At 50.9% G+C, this 13,285-nt stretch overlaps 1 protein-coding gene across 6 annotated transcripts in view; it reads right to left on the reverse strand.

Moving 5' to 3' along the window:
* RNF144A (ring finger protein 144A) overlaps positions 1 to 13,285 on the reverse strand; it is a 128,592-nt gene that overhangs the window by 7,211 nt on the left and 108,096 nt on the right. For all 6 annotated transcript variants that reach the window (XM_019970736.2, XM_019970735.2, XM_070799180.1 and 3 more), the window contains 3 exons: positions 11,453 to 11,660; positions 9,791 to 9,938; positions 2,753 to 2,842 (listed from right to left, as the gene is read on the reverse strand). In XM_019970736.2, coding sequence (XP_019826295.1) covers positions 2,753 to 2,842; positions 9,791 to 9,938; positions 11,453 to 11,660 — 446 coding nt within the window. The remainder of the gene's footprint in view (positions 1 to 2,752; positions 2,843 to 9,790; positions 9,939 to 11,452; positions 11,661 to 13,285) is intronic.

A 13,285-nucleotide genomic window follows, 5' to 3' on the forward strand; every position in this document is an offset into this window, starting at 1 on the left:
CCAGAAACACAAGACTCACTCCTGAGAATTAAAAGGCATGAGGGCTGAGGTGTGACCACACAGCCTAGCCTTGTTATCGGACAGGGTGACAGTTTCCACCGGCACTCAGGCACTCCTGGGAAGCTCGCTGTGACTCCAGCCACGTGGAGACACGGGAAGGAGAGAAAACAGCTCCTTGTTCAGAAACAGGGTCTTTACAGAGATTGCTGTTGTTGTTGTTCAGTCTGACTCTTTGCGACCCCATGAACTGCAGCACAGCAGGCTTTCCTGTCCATCACCAACTCCTGGAGCTTGTTCAAACTCATGTCTTTAGAGTCAGTGATGCCATCCAACCATCTCATCCTCTGTCGTCTCCTTCTCCTCCTGCCTTCAATCTTTCCCAGCATCAGGGTCTTTTAAAATGAGTCAGCTCTTCACATCAGGTGGCCAAAGTATTGGGACTTCAGCATCAGTCCTTCCAATGAATATTCAGGGTTGATTTCCTTTAGGATTGACTGGCTGGATCTCCTTTCTGTCCAACAGTCTCTAAAGTGATTTTGGAGCCCAAGAAAATAAAATCTATCACTGTTTCCACTTTCTCCCCATCTATTTGCCATGAAGGGAGGGGATTGGATGCCATGATCTTAGTTTTTTGACAGTTGAGTTTGAAGCCAGCTTTTTCACGCCCCTCTTTCACTTTCATCAAGAGGCTCTTCAGTTCTTTACAGAAGGAATCAGGTTAAGATGACATTCCCAGGAGGGACCCTAATCCATTACAACCGGTGTCTTCACTAAGAGGGACGTCTGGACACAGAGACAAGGTGAAGTGCCGGAGGGACACACCTGTGAACCAAGGAGCCAGGATCGCAGGGCACCACCTGGAGCTGGAAGAGGCAGGGGGACCCTCCTGCAGGTTCCAAGGGAGAGAGGCCCTGCCCACACCTCGACTTCAGCCTCCTGGCCTTTAGAACTGCTCGAGAGTCTGTTTCTGTTGTTTGGTGTCTTATTCCAGTGTAGAGGGGGTGGGGGAGCCCTGGAGCTGGCCGTGCTGGCCCGGAAGGCAAAATAAAATGCAGCTCAAATCCGCTCTCACGTAGAGGTCAACAGACTGGCCCTCGGGCTGGATGGAGTTCACAGTCCATTGTGCTTTTTTTTGTTCTTACAACTTTATGGAGCTATAACTTACATACCTTACAACTCAGCCACTTAATGCCCAATTTATGGGTTTTAGTGCACTCAGAACTGCCCAACTTGCACCCCAGTCAATGCCACCTGCTGCTTTTTAAAAGCGATTTTCTGGAATGCAGCCACGGGCCTTTTTGACACACTGTCTGTAGCACTGGCCTCGATACTAGGCGGAGAGGACAGCTGCAAAGCCGGACTGTCTACCATTGGCCGGCCAGAGACCCGTTGGCCCTGCCAGGGGGTCTGCAGTGGAGATCACGGGAGAAGCACAGTTACAGGCAGCCTGTCTCTGTTCCTAGGAAACCCCTGAGACTCAGTTCCTGCGACTCCTAGATGGCCTGCCTCGGGGGCTGTGCTGAGACGTGCTGAGAACAAGGCTGGAGCCCACTGAGGTTCTTCCCTACCCCAGGAGCTGGCCTGCACTGACACCTGCCTGCCGGTCCCCTCAGGGGCTTCCCTCCACGCCCACAGCACACCTGAACATCATACCATGGCCTGCAATGCCCATGGGGTCCACCCTGATCATCTCTGACCACTGCTACCTCCTCCTGCTCTGTCCGCATGGACCTCCATGCCACACTTCTGCCCTTCGGCCCAACGCTATCCCCTCTGCCTAGACTGTCCCCCTGTATGAACTGTCCCTCCTCTGGCTGAACAGTCCCCTCTCCCCTGTCCCACCTACTCCCACCACCAGCTCCCCATCACTCAGTCCTTGGCCATAGGCACCACCTCCAAGAAGCCTTCCGGGCCGCACCATCTAAAGACCCCTCCCAATCACCCCTCCCCTACAGCTCAATTCACACCCTATACTGCTCCTGGCTCACTGTCCCTACAGGAGATGTGCAGCCATAAGGGAAAGCTCCATTGATCTCCTTCACCAGCGTGTTTCCAACTCTTAGAACAGCTCCAGGCACACAGGAGGAAGTAAACATCTGCTGAAAGTATGAATAACCCCACCGACCAGCTGCCTAGACATCACCGTGCGGGGACCTTTCCATCCCTTCCCTCTCATCCCTCCCTATGGCTAACGCACTCACCCGGGGGCCTCTATGGGAAGCTCTTCAATAAGAGCCAGCAAGGACGGACCATGTGCAGTAGGTCATGACCAAGGCCAGGAGTAGGCACAAGCAATCGGATGTCTGATGTTGAAGAACCACCGTGTGTTAAAACGTGGGGCGTATTCATGTTAGGTAAAGAATCTACCTGCAATGCAGGAGACCTGGGTTCGATTCCTCAATCCGGAAGATCCCTTAGAGAAGGAAATAGCAACCCACTCCGGTATTCCTGCCTGGAGAATCCTATGAACAGAGGAGCCTGGCAGGCTATAGTCCATGGGGTTGCAAGAGTTGGACATGACTTAGCGACTAAACCACCACCACCACCATTCATGTTAGGCAGGCCTATCAAAAGCATAATCTCAGTCCAGGAAAAACTCTGGCAGCTACCGCATTTACTAGCTGTTTTTCTATATGGGAGATCTTTGATCAGCTGGCAAGTCTTCTGGAAATGACACACACAGGTCCTGTTTCTCTCTCTCTCTCTGTGTCTCTGTCCCCAAGATCAAAACCCCAGGTGCGCCGCCTCCTACCTGTGTCCGATGCCAGATGACAGACGCCCTGGAGTGGCCCAGCTTGTTCCTGCAGGGCCCTTTATCATAATGGATCAGGAGGAAGTCGTCCTGCAGAGGGAGAGAAAGAACAGAGGTGGATGGGATGGCACGCTCCACTCAGTGCGTCCTGCCTGCTCCTGAGGTTTGCAGCAGACTGTCATATTCCCTCTTTCCTTTCCTAATATTTAGAACTAGAGTTCCTATCTCACATATCCGATTGAGAAGAAAGAAAACCGACTGACTGATTCTGGCTGGCCATCCCAGACTCCTCTCTGCTGAGTGCTCCAGAGTCTGAGTTCAAGTGCAGTGAGAATTCTTTACAGGAAAGGAGCTGCTTATCTTTTTGAATTAATACAAAGACTAATTAATACAAAAAATTACTTAATACAAAAATGAATACAAAAAACTAATTAATACAAAAATACAAAAAATAATTAATACAAAAATACAAAGACTACACTTTTTCAATAAATGGTAAAGACCATGTTGTTTATACCTGTGCATTCCCCAGAATAAAAATGTAGAATTATTAAAACAAAGAATTAATTAATACAAAAACTAATACAAAAAACTAATTAATACAAAAATTACTACAAAGACTAAACCTTTTCAATAAATGGTGCAGACAGTGTCGTCTATACCTGTGCATTCCCCAGAATAAAAATGTAGAATTATTAAAGAAAGTTATTCCAAATAATGGAGGGGGAAATGGCAACCCACTTTAGTATTCTTGCCTGGAGAATCCCAGGGACAGAGCAGCCTGGTGGGCTGCCATCTATGGGGTCGCACAGAGTCGGACACGACTGAAGTGACTTAGCAGCAGCAACAGCAGCAGCATTCCAAATAAACCGTATTTTTAAATGAAAAAAAAAAAAAAGAAAAAAACACTCAAAACGAGGGAACACGGACAACAGCAGAGGAAGCGAGTTCATGGGAAGGGGCTGCAGTCAACCCAGCCTCCTGGCCTGCCTCCCTTCTCCGTGACCGAAGGCTCACAGGCCACGAGAGGGAGCCCTGCTCCCACTTCGGCCCCCGTCCAAGCCTGGCTCCGGCTCCAGGAATCCGCGCTGATGCAGGGCTTCTGAAGAAGTAGGTCAGAGGCTGGGCTGCTCTGGGAGCCGCCAGCAGCCCTGGGGCTGAGCTTTCTTCCCCGGAGTCCCTGCCTTCCCGGCTTCCTGCTGCCCTGGCAGAATTACTCCCAGATGAGATGACTTCCGGTGTGTGTACGGTCCATCCTCGGCCTGTAGCACCAGCCTTCTTGCCCGGAAAGTGCTTCTTCTCTGCTCAGACCAGAAAACGTTCTCATGGCTCAAGAGCTGGCAGGAGACCAGTCTTCCGTCCACACTTCACCCGACTGTCTAGAACGGAGAGGCGACTCCCTTCCGATTTGGCGGAAACGTCCTGCCCACCCCCCACCACACCCCCACCTTCACCTCCATCACCTGGGAGTCTTCACCAGACTGGCAGGGGCTCCTGGAGTTGGACCCCTGAAGCAATGTCAGCCTTGGTAACTACATCACCAGCTCGGAGCTTGGCACCCAGACCTCAGCAAGCAGGAACTGAGGTGCAGGAGGGCATCTTCTGTACAAATCCCTCTGCTCCTCCATTAACAGGAGGGGCTGTTTTCTCTCCTATCACCCACAAAGAGAACCAGCTCAGCAAGCAGCACAGAAGGGAGGCCCATGCTGTTTCTTCATGTAACCGAGAGTATGAACAGAGCCTCTTTCAGAGAGAAGAGGAAATAAGCCCAGCCCAGCGTGTCTGAGACAGGAGGCCATTCCTCTTGGAGCCGGGCAGAGCTGGTCATGGTGATGTCCCTTAGCATCCCCACAGGTGGCACTGCCTGGGAGCCCTCCTCTGGTCCTGGGAACCGCCAGCCTCTGGTCTGATGACCTCACAGGTCAGCCTCCTGGAGCCTGACTGGGTCCTGGAACAGCAGGAAATTCTGGTTTTGGGGGGTGGTAGTGAGCTGCCTTCCAGGGAGGTGGGCGGTCCCAGCTTGCCACCTCTCACTTCACCCCCCAGTACCAGCCCCTCAGCTGTCCAGGAGAACACGGGCAGAGATGAACACACAGCTCAGCCGGCCGGGGATGTCTTCTCAAAGCCGTTTCTGATGACTTGTGTCCACTGGGCACTCTCTCTTCCTTGAACTCCTCATTCTATGTTCTTTCACTCACATACCATGGAGGTTAACTTTTCATCCAGGGTCTCATTTTGCCAGGCTGCTCTTCACAAAGTCTTGCTCCGGAGGCTCACGGATACTCTCTGGATTTGTCTTCTGAAACACAAGGCTAACTGTGCTATCTCACCCAGCTATGAAGTCTGCAGGGATCTCCTCCAGCAAAGCTGCACAAACCCTGTTACTCGTTACAGTCACTGGGAGCCTTTGGGACTGCAGCTCCTGACTCGGGGTCCAGATGCCCCACGTGGCTGTCATCAACCTGCCGTGGACCAGTGCTTGGGGGCTATGAGCCCCTGTGATGGAGGTCAACCTCCATCTCGGCCCAGAGACCCCAGTCACGGCCCGCACCTTGGCCAGGCCCAGGCCACGAACAGCTCACAGCTTCCTCACCACATCCTGTTCTTTGGAGGTGGCCCGCCTCCCACACTCTGCCCTCTGCCTGGTCAGTGAACTCTCCATCAGCTATGCCCACACCGTTGACGCCCCTGGACCCAGGGACCAACCCCACCCCTGGAGGGGCTGCCGGAGACCCCACACGCACCGGCTTGTGGCTCCGCCCACAGGGACCTAGTGCTACCAGGGGCTTCTTGATTGCGGGGTCACCAGCTCCTCGGGGTCACAGACTCTGCCGGCCTCAACTTGGCAGTGCCCCTCTTCATGCAGAGCAGAGCTGCTGACACTCACGGCACATTTCCTGAACAAAACGAAAGTTTTCCCCCTGACAAAAGCGCTGGAAGATGCTTTCACAATGTAACAGTGATTTCATTGTGACCTTAAGTTCCTGAATGAAGGCCTGGGGAATAACCACCGCAGAGCCTGCCAGGAACCCAGGTGGACGGTGAGCATGAACGTTTCCTTCACATTGTTCAGAGGAGCCACACCAAGCTCCTGGGTGGACATAGAAACAATGGAGCTGGCTACAGAGCTCGGGCGGCCAGATGCTCAGAGACGAATGAATGAACTCAGAGCAGCCCCACCACAGAAGGCCTGAGACTTCCTGTCCCACTCTGAGTCGGGTCTGCCTGACGGAGGCTGGTCTAACCCACGTGGTGGGGTTTGGAGTCTGAAAGACTGGAGAATGGATGCTGGGTCTGTTCCTCACTCCTTCGGGGCTTTGGGAAAAGATCCCTAACCTTCGTGGGCTTCTTAAAAACAGGAAATACCTCTCACGCCGGAATCTGATGCCTGATGATCTACGGGGGAGCTGATGCAATAACCATAAGATGCACGACAAATATAATGCCCTTGAATCATCCCCAAACCATCCACCCTCCCACCACAGTGCATGGAACTGGTCCCTGGAGCCAAAAAGGTTGGGGATGGCTGGATGAAGTAACAGGTATGCAGAGCAAGGCACAGAGGCTGCATATGACCATCACTTCATACATAGTAACTATTTACTCACCCCAAAAGAAAGAGAGTGAGTGGGTCCCCCCTGATTGTAAGTAGTGACTGTGGGGCCAGCAGTGCAGCAGATGAGCGGGTGCGGTCCAGGGCCTCCCCTGTGAGGACTGGGGGCCGGGCCCAGCTGGGTGGGCGGTTGAGGACCAAGATGGAAGGCAGCGCCAGAAGATGAGGGCTAACTCCGTGAGGCGCAGGGACGCTCAGGAGCTGGTGAGGGGAAGGAAAATTCCCCGGGAGAGATGGAAGACCTACCAGCTCTGTCTCCACTCCGGACACGCTGTTGCTTCCAGACCTGGTTCACACACTTACTTTGAGTCATGGCTACTGTCCTTGATTGACCGTCCCAGAGCAGACTCCCTGTCCTTCAGGGTCTGCTTTCTGTGGCCACAGGGTCACTAGGCAGCAACTGCTCATCTACAGAGAAAAACAGGACACTCCTGGCCCCAAGGATGCCGGCTTTCAAGGAGGAAATTGCTGCCTTGGTCCCTTGGAGCCTGGAAACAATGGTGTCTCTTGCTGGCAGGAAGTGTGCTTTAGAACTGAGTCAGACAGACACACGGACGTACAGACAGGGTGTCTCTCCAGAGACCAGAGCAGAGAGAGAACAACCTTGGGCTCAAAGGAGATAGGTCAAGGGGATGTCAAGGTCGCAGGAGAGGTCACAGCAAAGCTATGGTCTCTCTGGAAGTCAGGTTCTGTGTCTGTCCACGTCTAAGACTTCCCCCCAGAATCCACTGGGAAGTTTGATAACATGTAGTTAAAACCGGTGTTTCACTTCCTTTCCCTTTTAGGAAAAGTTGATAAGGAATGGGAAATTGCGGGACAGAGAATAGATAATATAATATAAATTAATGATCAGTTTTCAAAAAAAAATACAGTGAAGTGTAAAATTATACATATTTATATAATATAGAGAGACTATGTATGATATATAGGATTATATAATATAGAAGACTATGTGCCGAGTCGCTTCAGTCGTGTCTGACTCTTTGCAATGCCATGGACTGTAGCCCGACAGGCTCCTTTGTCCATAGGATTCTCCAGGCCAGAATACTGGAGCCGGTTGCCATGTCTTCCTCCCGGGGATCTTTCCGATATACAGAAAGACTGTGTATGGACTGAAAAGTGTTAGTCGCTAAGGCATTTCTGGCTTTTTGCAACCCCATGGACTGGAAGCATTTCAGGCTCCTCTGTCCATGGAATTCTCCAGGGAAGAATACTGGAATGGGTATCCATTCCGTTCCCCAGAGGATCTTCCTGACCCAGGGATCAAACCCAGTTCTGCATTGCAGGCAGATTCTCCACAACTGAGACATTAGGGAAGCCCCATATACATATATATATATGTATATGTATATGTATGTATGTGTGTATGTATGTGTATATATGTGATACATAGAGAAACCATATACATATAGACTTTGAAGACCATACGGACTTGGTAATGCTTCAAATATCATTCTAAATATCCCCTTCCCATTGCACAAAGTCAGTGAACAAACCTATTATTGGTTTTAAGTTAAAGAAAATTAACCTTGCCAAAGTGATTTATTCAACTTGCTTAGGAAAGGAAAAGGAAACCTCCAAGACAGAAAGACGGCAATATACTCCCCAGATTTGTTCAGTTACACAAAGATCTCCTATACATTTAGTGATTTTAAGTTAACAAAGGGACAACAGGCTTTTCGAAAGAAAAAAACAGAAAGAAGCAATCTGTGTAATATTTTTATAGGTGGCCTTTGAATTACAGACCTGTTAGCTTATTCAAGCGTCCATCTCAAACAGACATTAATTTTCTTCTCGACAGTCTCTAGACCTGTCCATCTTGGGACAGGCAAGCTTTCAAAGTTCTGCCACTTTGCACACTGTTAAGAATGCTTTTTCCTTCACCTGTGCGGCCTGAGTTGACCCTTCTCTGCAAGTATGTATAAAGCTGAATCACTTGCGATAACCTCTCAACAGGAGACTCACCCAAACACGGTGCTCTGACTGCAGGTGGTCGGGATGAGAAGGAGCAGCTGTCAGACAGGTGAGCTCCCATTAAGGTAAACATGGGGCCGTTCTGACCTCCTTTTATTCTAATTAAATCTTAATACTATTATGGGGTGGGCTGGATCCATCCAGGACACACCTTTGCTGCAAAGGACAGATAAATATAAAGCCATCCCTTTATGACATATGACTCAATAGGCTTTGACTGTCACCAACTATAACGATTTTAATAGATGATTAGTTCTGTTTGATCATAGGTGGCTCAGACGGTAAAGGATCTGCCTGCAATGCGGGAGACTGGAGTTTGATCCCTGGGTCAGGAAGATCCCCTGGAGAAGGGAATGGAAACCCACTCCAGTATTCTGGCATGGAGAATCCCATTCTCCAGAAGCCATAGTCCATGTGGTCACAAAGAGTCAGACGTGACTAAGCCACTAACACACTGTAGAAACAGATGCACAAATAAACTCTTATAAAATTGGAGTCATAATGTCATCATGTTGGCAAGATGCCCACTCCCAATACAGATGAGAAAGTGAACAGGAAGCTGGAAAGAAGTATGGTCTGCCTTAGGCCTGGGAACTCCAGAAAAGGCAGGGACTTGAGATGGGGTGGGCCTGGCACCCCTGGCAGGCTCTCCCTGTGAGACAGACAGCACAAGGTACATCTGGGAGAAGAGGCCGTATGAGGCCAGATGGCAGAGGATCCATATGTTCCTCGGCCCTGCAGGCGACACGACTGTCACTGAAGCAACTGCTCTGTCCCTGGCATCCGTGGCCCTCTCATCCTTGCTCTTCCAGGAATGGTCCCTGCGATGGACTGCTTGTGTTCCCCCCTATCCAAAACTCCTATGCGGAAGCCCTAATGTCCAGTGTGATGGGATTTGGAAGCAGGGCCTCTGGGAGGTGATCAGGTTCAGATGAGGTCATGAGCTGCAGCCCCCTTGATGGAATTCGTGTCCTTGGAGGAATAGGAAAGGGTCCAGAGGGTCCTCTCTCTGCCAGGTGAGGCCACGGGAAGAAGGTGGCCGCCTGCACACCAGGAAGAGGGTCCTGAACCCAAGCCCGCCGGCTCTCAGACATCCAGCCCCCACAAGCAAGAGATCAGCAACCAGTTTAAGCTCCCTGGTGGTGGGGATGATTCGGTTTCAAGCCTGAGCTAAGACAGCCCCACAGGCAGAAACCTAAGATGCTGAGATCTACCCACTCCCTGAAAACCCAGGCTGAAGCCCACCCTGCCCTCTTGGAGCTCCTGCACCAACTCCCGTCTTCTGACACCACTGCATCTCATGAGCTTGTATTTTCACAGGCACAGAATAAGCACCTGACGGCATGACTTCCATGGCCCAGGAGCGCCCCCTTAGTCGCCGTGCAGTGGCTGGGCCATGCCTCCTGCTCAGCCTGCCCCACGAAGCACCCCACCACCCAACTGGTACTCACATCCAGGGACTCGAGGCAGTACCAGCAGAAGGCGTGTTTGCAGTTCTTACACATCATCTGGGCACAGCCTTCGTCCCGCTCGATGTAGACCTTGCACTTGGGGCAGCGCTTGATTGGTGCGTCGTCCTCGTCCAGCTTGAAAGCAGAGCTGAAGCAGAAGAGACCCTGTCAGGCTGTGCTCGGAGGCTCCGGGGTGACCTGCCAGCAGGGGCCACCCCGGAATCATGAGCTCAAGTAGCTGAGGGGCTGAGGTTGTGTGTGTGCTCAGTCGTGTCTGACCCTCTAAGACCCCAGGGACTGTCACCCACCAGGCCCCTCTGTCCAGGGGATTTCCCAAACAAGGATACTGGAGTGGGTTGTTATGAAGTCACTTGTTATTAAGTGAAATAACTCAAAACCAAAGAATCTCAAACTCTGGAAAATAATCACCAAAAAAAAAAGAAAAAACTGAATCAGCAACTATGGGGGGAAAAAATGAGCAAGGTCAGCACAGATCTAAATTTAGATGTGTACAGACAAACCAAAGAAAACAGGGCAGAGGCTTAGAAGGGAGGTCTAATTTTATATCTTTATTCATATATTCATATACTTTACAAAAGGTTGATAATACATAGTATGCTCTTTGTTATTATCAAGGAAAGAAATGTTAAAAACACACACATGCTAATCATTTACTTAGATCTATTTGGTGTCTGTACAAAATTGTTTTCCTGAGAGGTCTGGGCAGGCCACAGGGGTGAGCATAGACGGACTGAAGCCCAAGTTCAAGTGCAGCTCTTCTGCACATGGGCTGGGTGGCAACCTCTCTGAGCCCCAGCTTCTGGTTGGTGTGAGTATGGCAGACGGGATTATGCATGAAGGGCACTGGGCAGGGCAAGCCTGGGTGAAGTGCCCAGTAAGTGGCAGCGAGGGTTCTATGCTGCTCACAAAATGACAACCTAGGTATCTTTCTAGGTTTAACTGTAGAAGGACGCCCAGCCCATGCTGTTAAATTTTATGTCAGCTGAAAATGCAGAGTCATCTGAAGAAGTGGTTCAAATTCACCGATCATGGGGTGAATTTGCTATATCGTTATGAACTCATTGCATTTACCAAGGGGAACGTGATTCTCCACAGAACTGAGCAGATTGTGCAAAACCTAAAGAATTTATGAGTAGAGATTCACTGAAATTGACAGCCAATTCTGGCATTTTGAATACATTCTGACTGCAGGACCTTCCACGAGCATCATAATGACTGTAAGGGTTAAATATGTCATCACTTTACATGGTTATCTGAGGACCGGTGAGCTTCCAAACAATTACACAGGTTTCCCTGGTGGCGCAACAGTAAAGCATCTGCCTGCAAGACAGGAGACCACCTGCAATGCAGAAGACGCAGGTTTGATCCCTGGGTCGGGAAGATCCCCTGAAAAAGGAAATGGCAACCTACTCCAGGATTCTTGCCTGGGAAATCCCATGGACAGAGGAGCCTGGCGGAATACAGTCCATGGGGTCACAAAAGAGTCAGACACAGTGACTAAACCACCACCAACAACAAACGATTATACCCTTGGGGTCTTCCTAAGCTCGAGACTCTTCCACTGTGAGGTGTGCACCAGTTTAACAGGTTCTGTTTCATTCATTAGTACAAGGTGACCAGGAAAGACACACTGGAAGGTACCTGGTCTCCCCGGGAAGGAAGGTGATGGGCATGGTCTCCGGGCAACCCTGGCCAGGGTGCCAGCTGGCTTTGCAGGCAGAACAGAACTCCGTGTCACAGGCTTTGCACTGGACCAGCTGGGGGGTGTGCAGCCCCATCTCCTGGAGTTGGCACACCGCCTGGCACGTAGACGCCGGGCACCAAGTCCGACAGGGGTCCAGGAGCACCTCTGACACAAAGAGAAAAAACAGGCGAGTCAGGGTCTGCAGGACCAGGAAACTGACAGGGCTTAGGACAGACGGACACACCAGCACACAGCTTTTCATATTTAAGGGAGAAAAGAAAATCAAGGTCAGATATAACATGCCCTTTAGGATCTGGGACCCACCTGGGGGTGCCTCCTCCCTTCAGCCACTCCCCACTCCCTAGCCCACTCGCATGGTGGGAGAGCAAATCCCCAATTACCCCCCGAGTCCTCAAGGCTCAAGAGCCCCATCCTGGAAACCCCGTGGTCCAGCCAGCACCTCCTGCCCCCACCTGCCTGCCCTGAGACACGGGGTTGCCACAGCAACCCGTCTGAAGGCTCACAGCCTTGGGCGGGGTGTGCTGTGGGCACCCTGAAACGTTGGGTAAGGATGGAAGGATAAGATGAAAAGGAGATGGCTGGCTCTTCTTTTCATCAAAGGGCGTATCCGCCTACAACGGTTTCCATCCCAAATTCACATCAAAACCCTGAGCTAAGGACTGTGTGAAATTCATTCTTCGACAGCCGGTTTTCCCTCTGAAGTGGAGCCTGATTTAATGAAATTAGTGAGAAAGCTAATTTTGAAAAACAGGACCCGTGACAGTCACATGCCTTCACATCTGCGTCCACATCTCACGTTTCTTTAAATAAAGGGTCCTGAGCTACCCCACCACCACCACAGTGAGCCTGATGATGGGTCCTATGGGCCCTCTGTCAAGTGTGACTGGACTCTCAGTGCTGGGCCGCGGGAGGGAGCACCCAACCAGAACCCACACGGATGCTGATGCCAGGCCAAAAGGCGAGGAGGCCAAAGGATTACAGGGTGTTTGCAAAGGGCTCCAAGTCGGCCACTGATTTGCAAGCTGTTCCCAGGGTCACTCTTGAGAAGGAACGGACTGTATTTCGCTGTGAACCTAGAAGCAATGAAAGGCTCTTCTAGGCCATATGACTGGCCAATGCCGGAGTGGGCTGGTTCACCCACATCAGAGACGGAATATGTAGACACCGGGACCCCCAGCAGGCTGCAGCTGTCATGGGCTGCAGGCGGGCTGGGCTGCCCCTCAACAAGCATGTGTTTGCCACGTTCCCTGAACTGGAAGCCAGATTCAGCCCTCAAGTTCCTGTCAGGTACCAACAGACTGAAAACCACCTTATCATCTAATTCTGATGGTGAGTATTTCAGTCTTTAAGGGCCATGAGGTCTCTATCCAACTACTCAGCTCTACTTCGGAAGGACAAAGGCATCTGTGTTGATCTGTAAAGGAGTGTTTCAATAAAACTTTATTTACAACACCAAGCCAGGGGCCGGGCAGATTTGGCCCAACAGCCATGGTTAGCTGACTCCTACCCTAACTATTTTAAAAAGGTGAATTAATCAATAGCACCTAGGGGCTTCCCAGGTGGCTCAGTGGGTAAAGAATCTGCCTGCAATGCAGGAGATACAAGCAGATGCAAATTTGATCGCTGAGTCAGGAAGAGCACCCAGAGGAGGGTATGGCAACCCACTCCAGTATTCTTGCCTGGAGAATCCCATGGACAGAGGAGCCTGGTGGGCTATGGTCCCTAGGGTCGCAAAGAGTTAGATACGACTAAAGCAGCTGAACACAATC

Source organism: Bos indicus, chromosome 11 (assembly GCF_029378745.1).
Source record: "Bos indicus isolate NIAB-ARS_2022 breed Sahiwal x Tharparkar chromosome 11, NIAB-ARS_B.indTharparkar_mat_pri_1.0, whole genome shotgun sequence".
Taxonomy (NCBI): Eukaryota; Metazoa; Chordata; class Mammalia; order Artiodactyla; family Bovidae; genus Bos; species Bos indicus.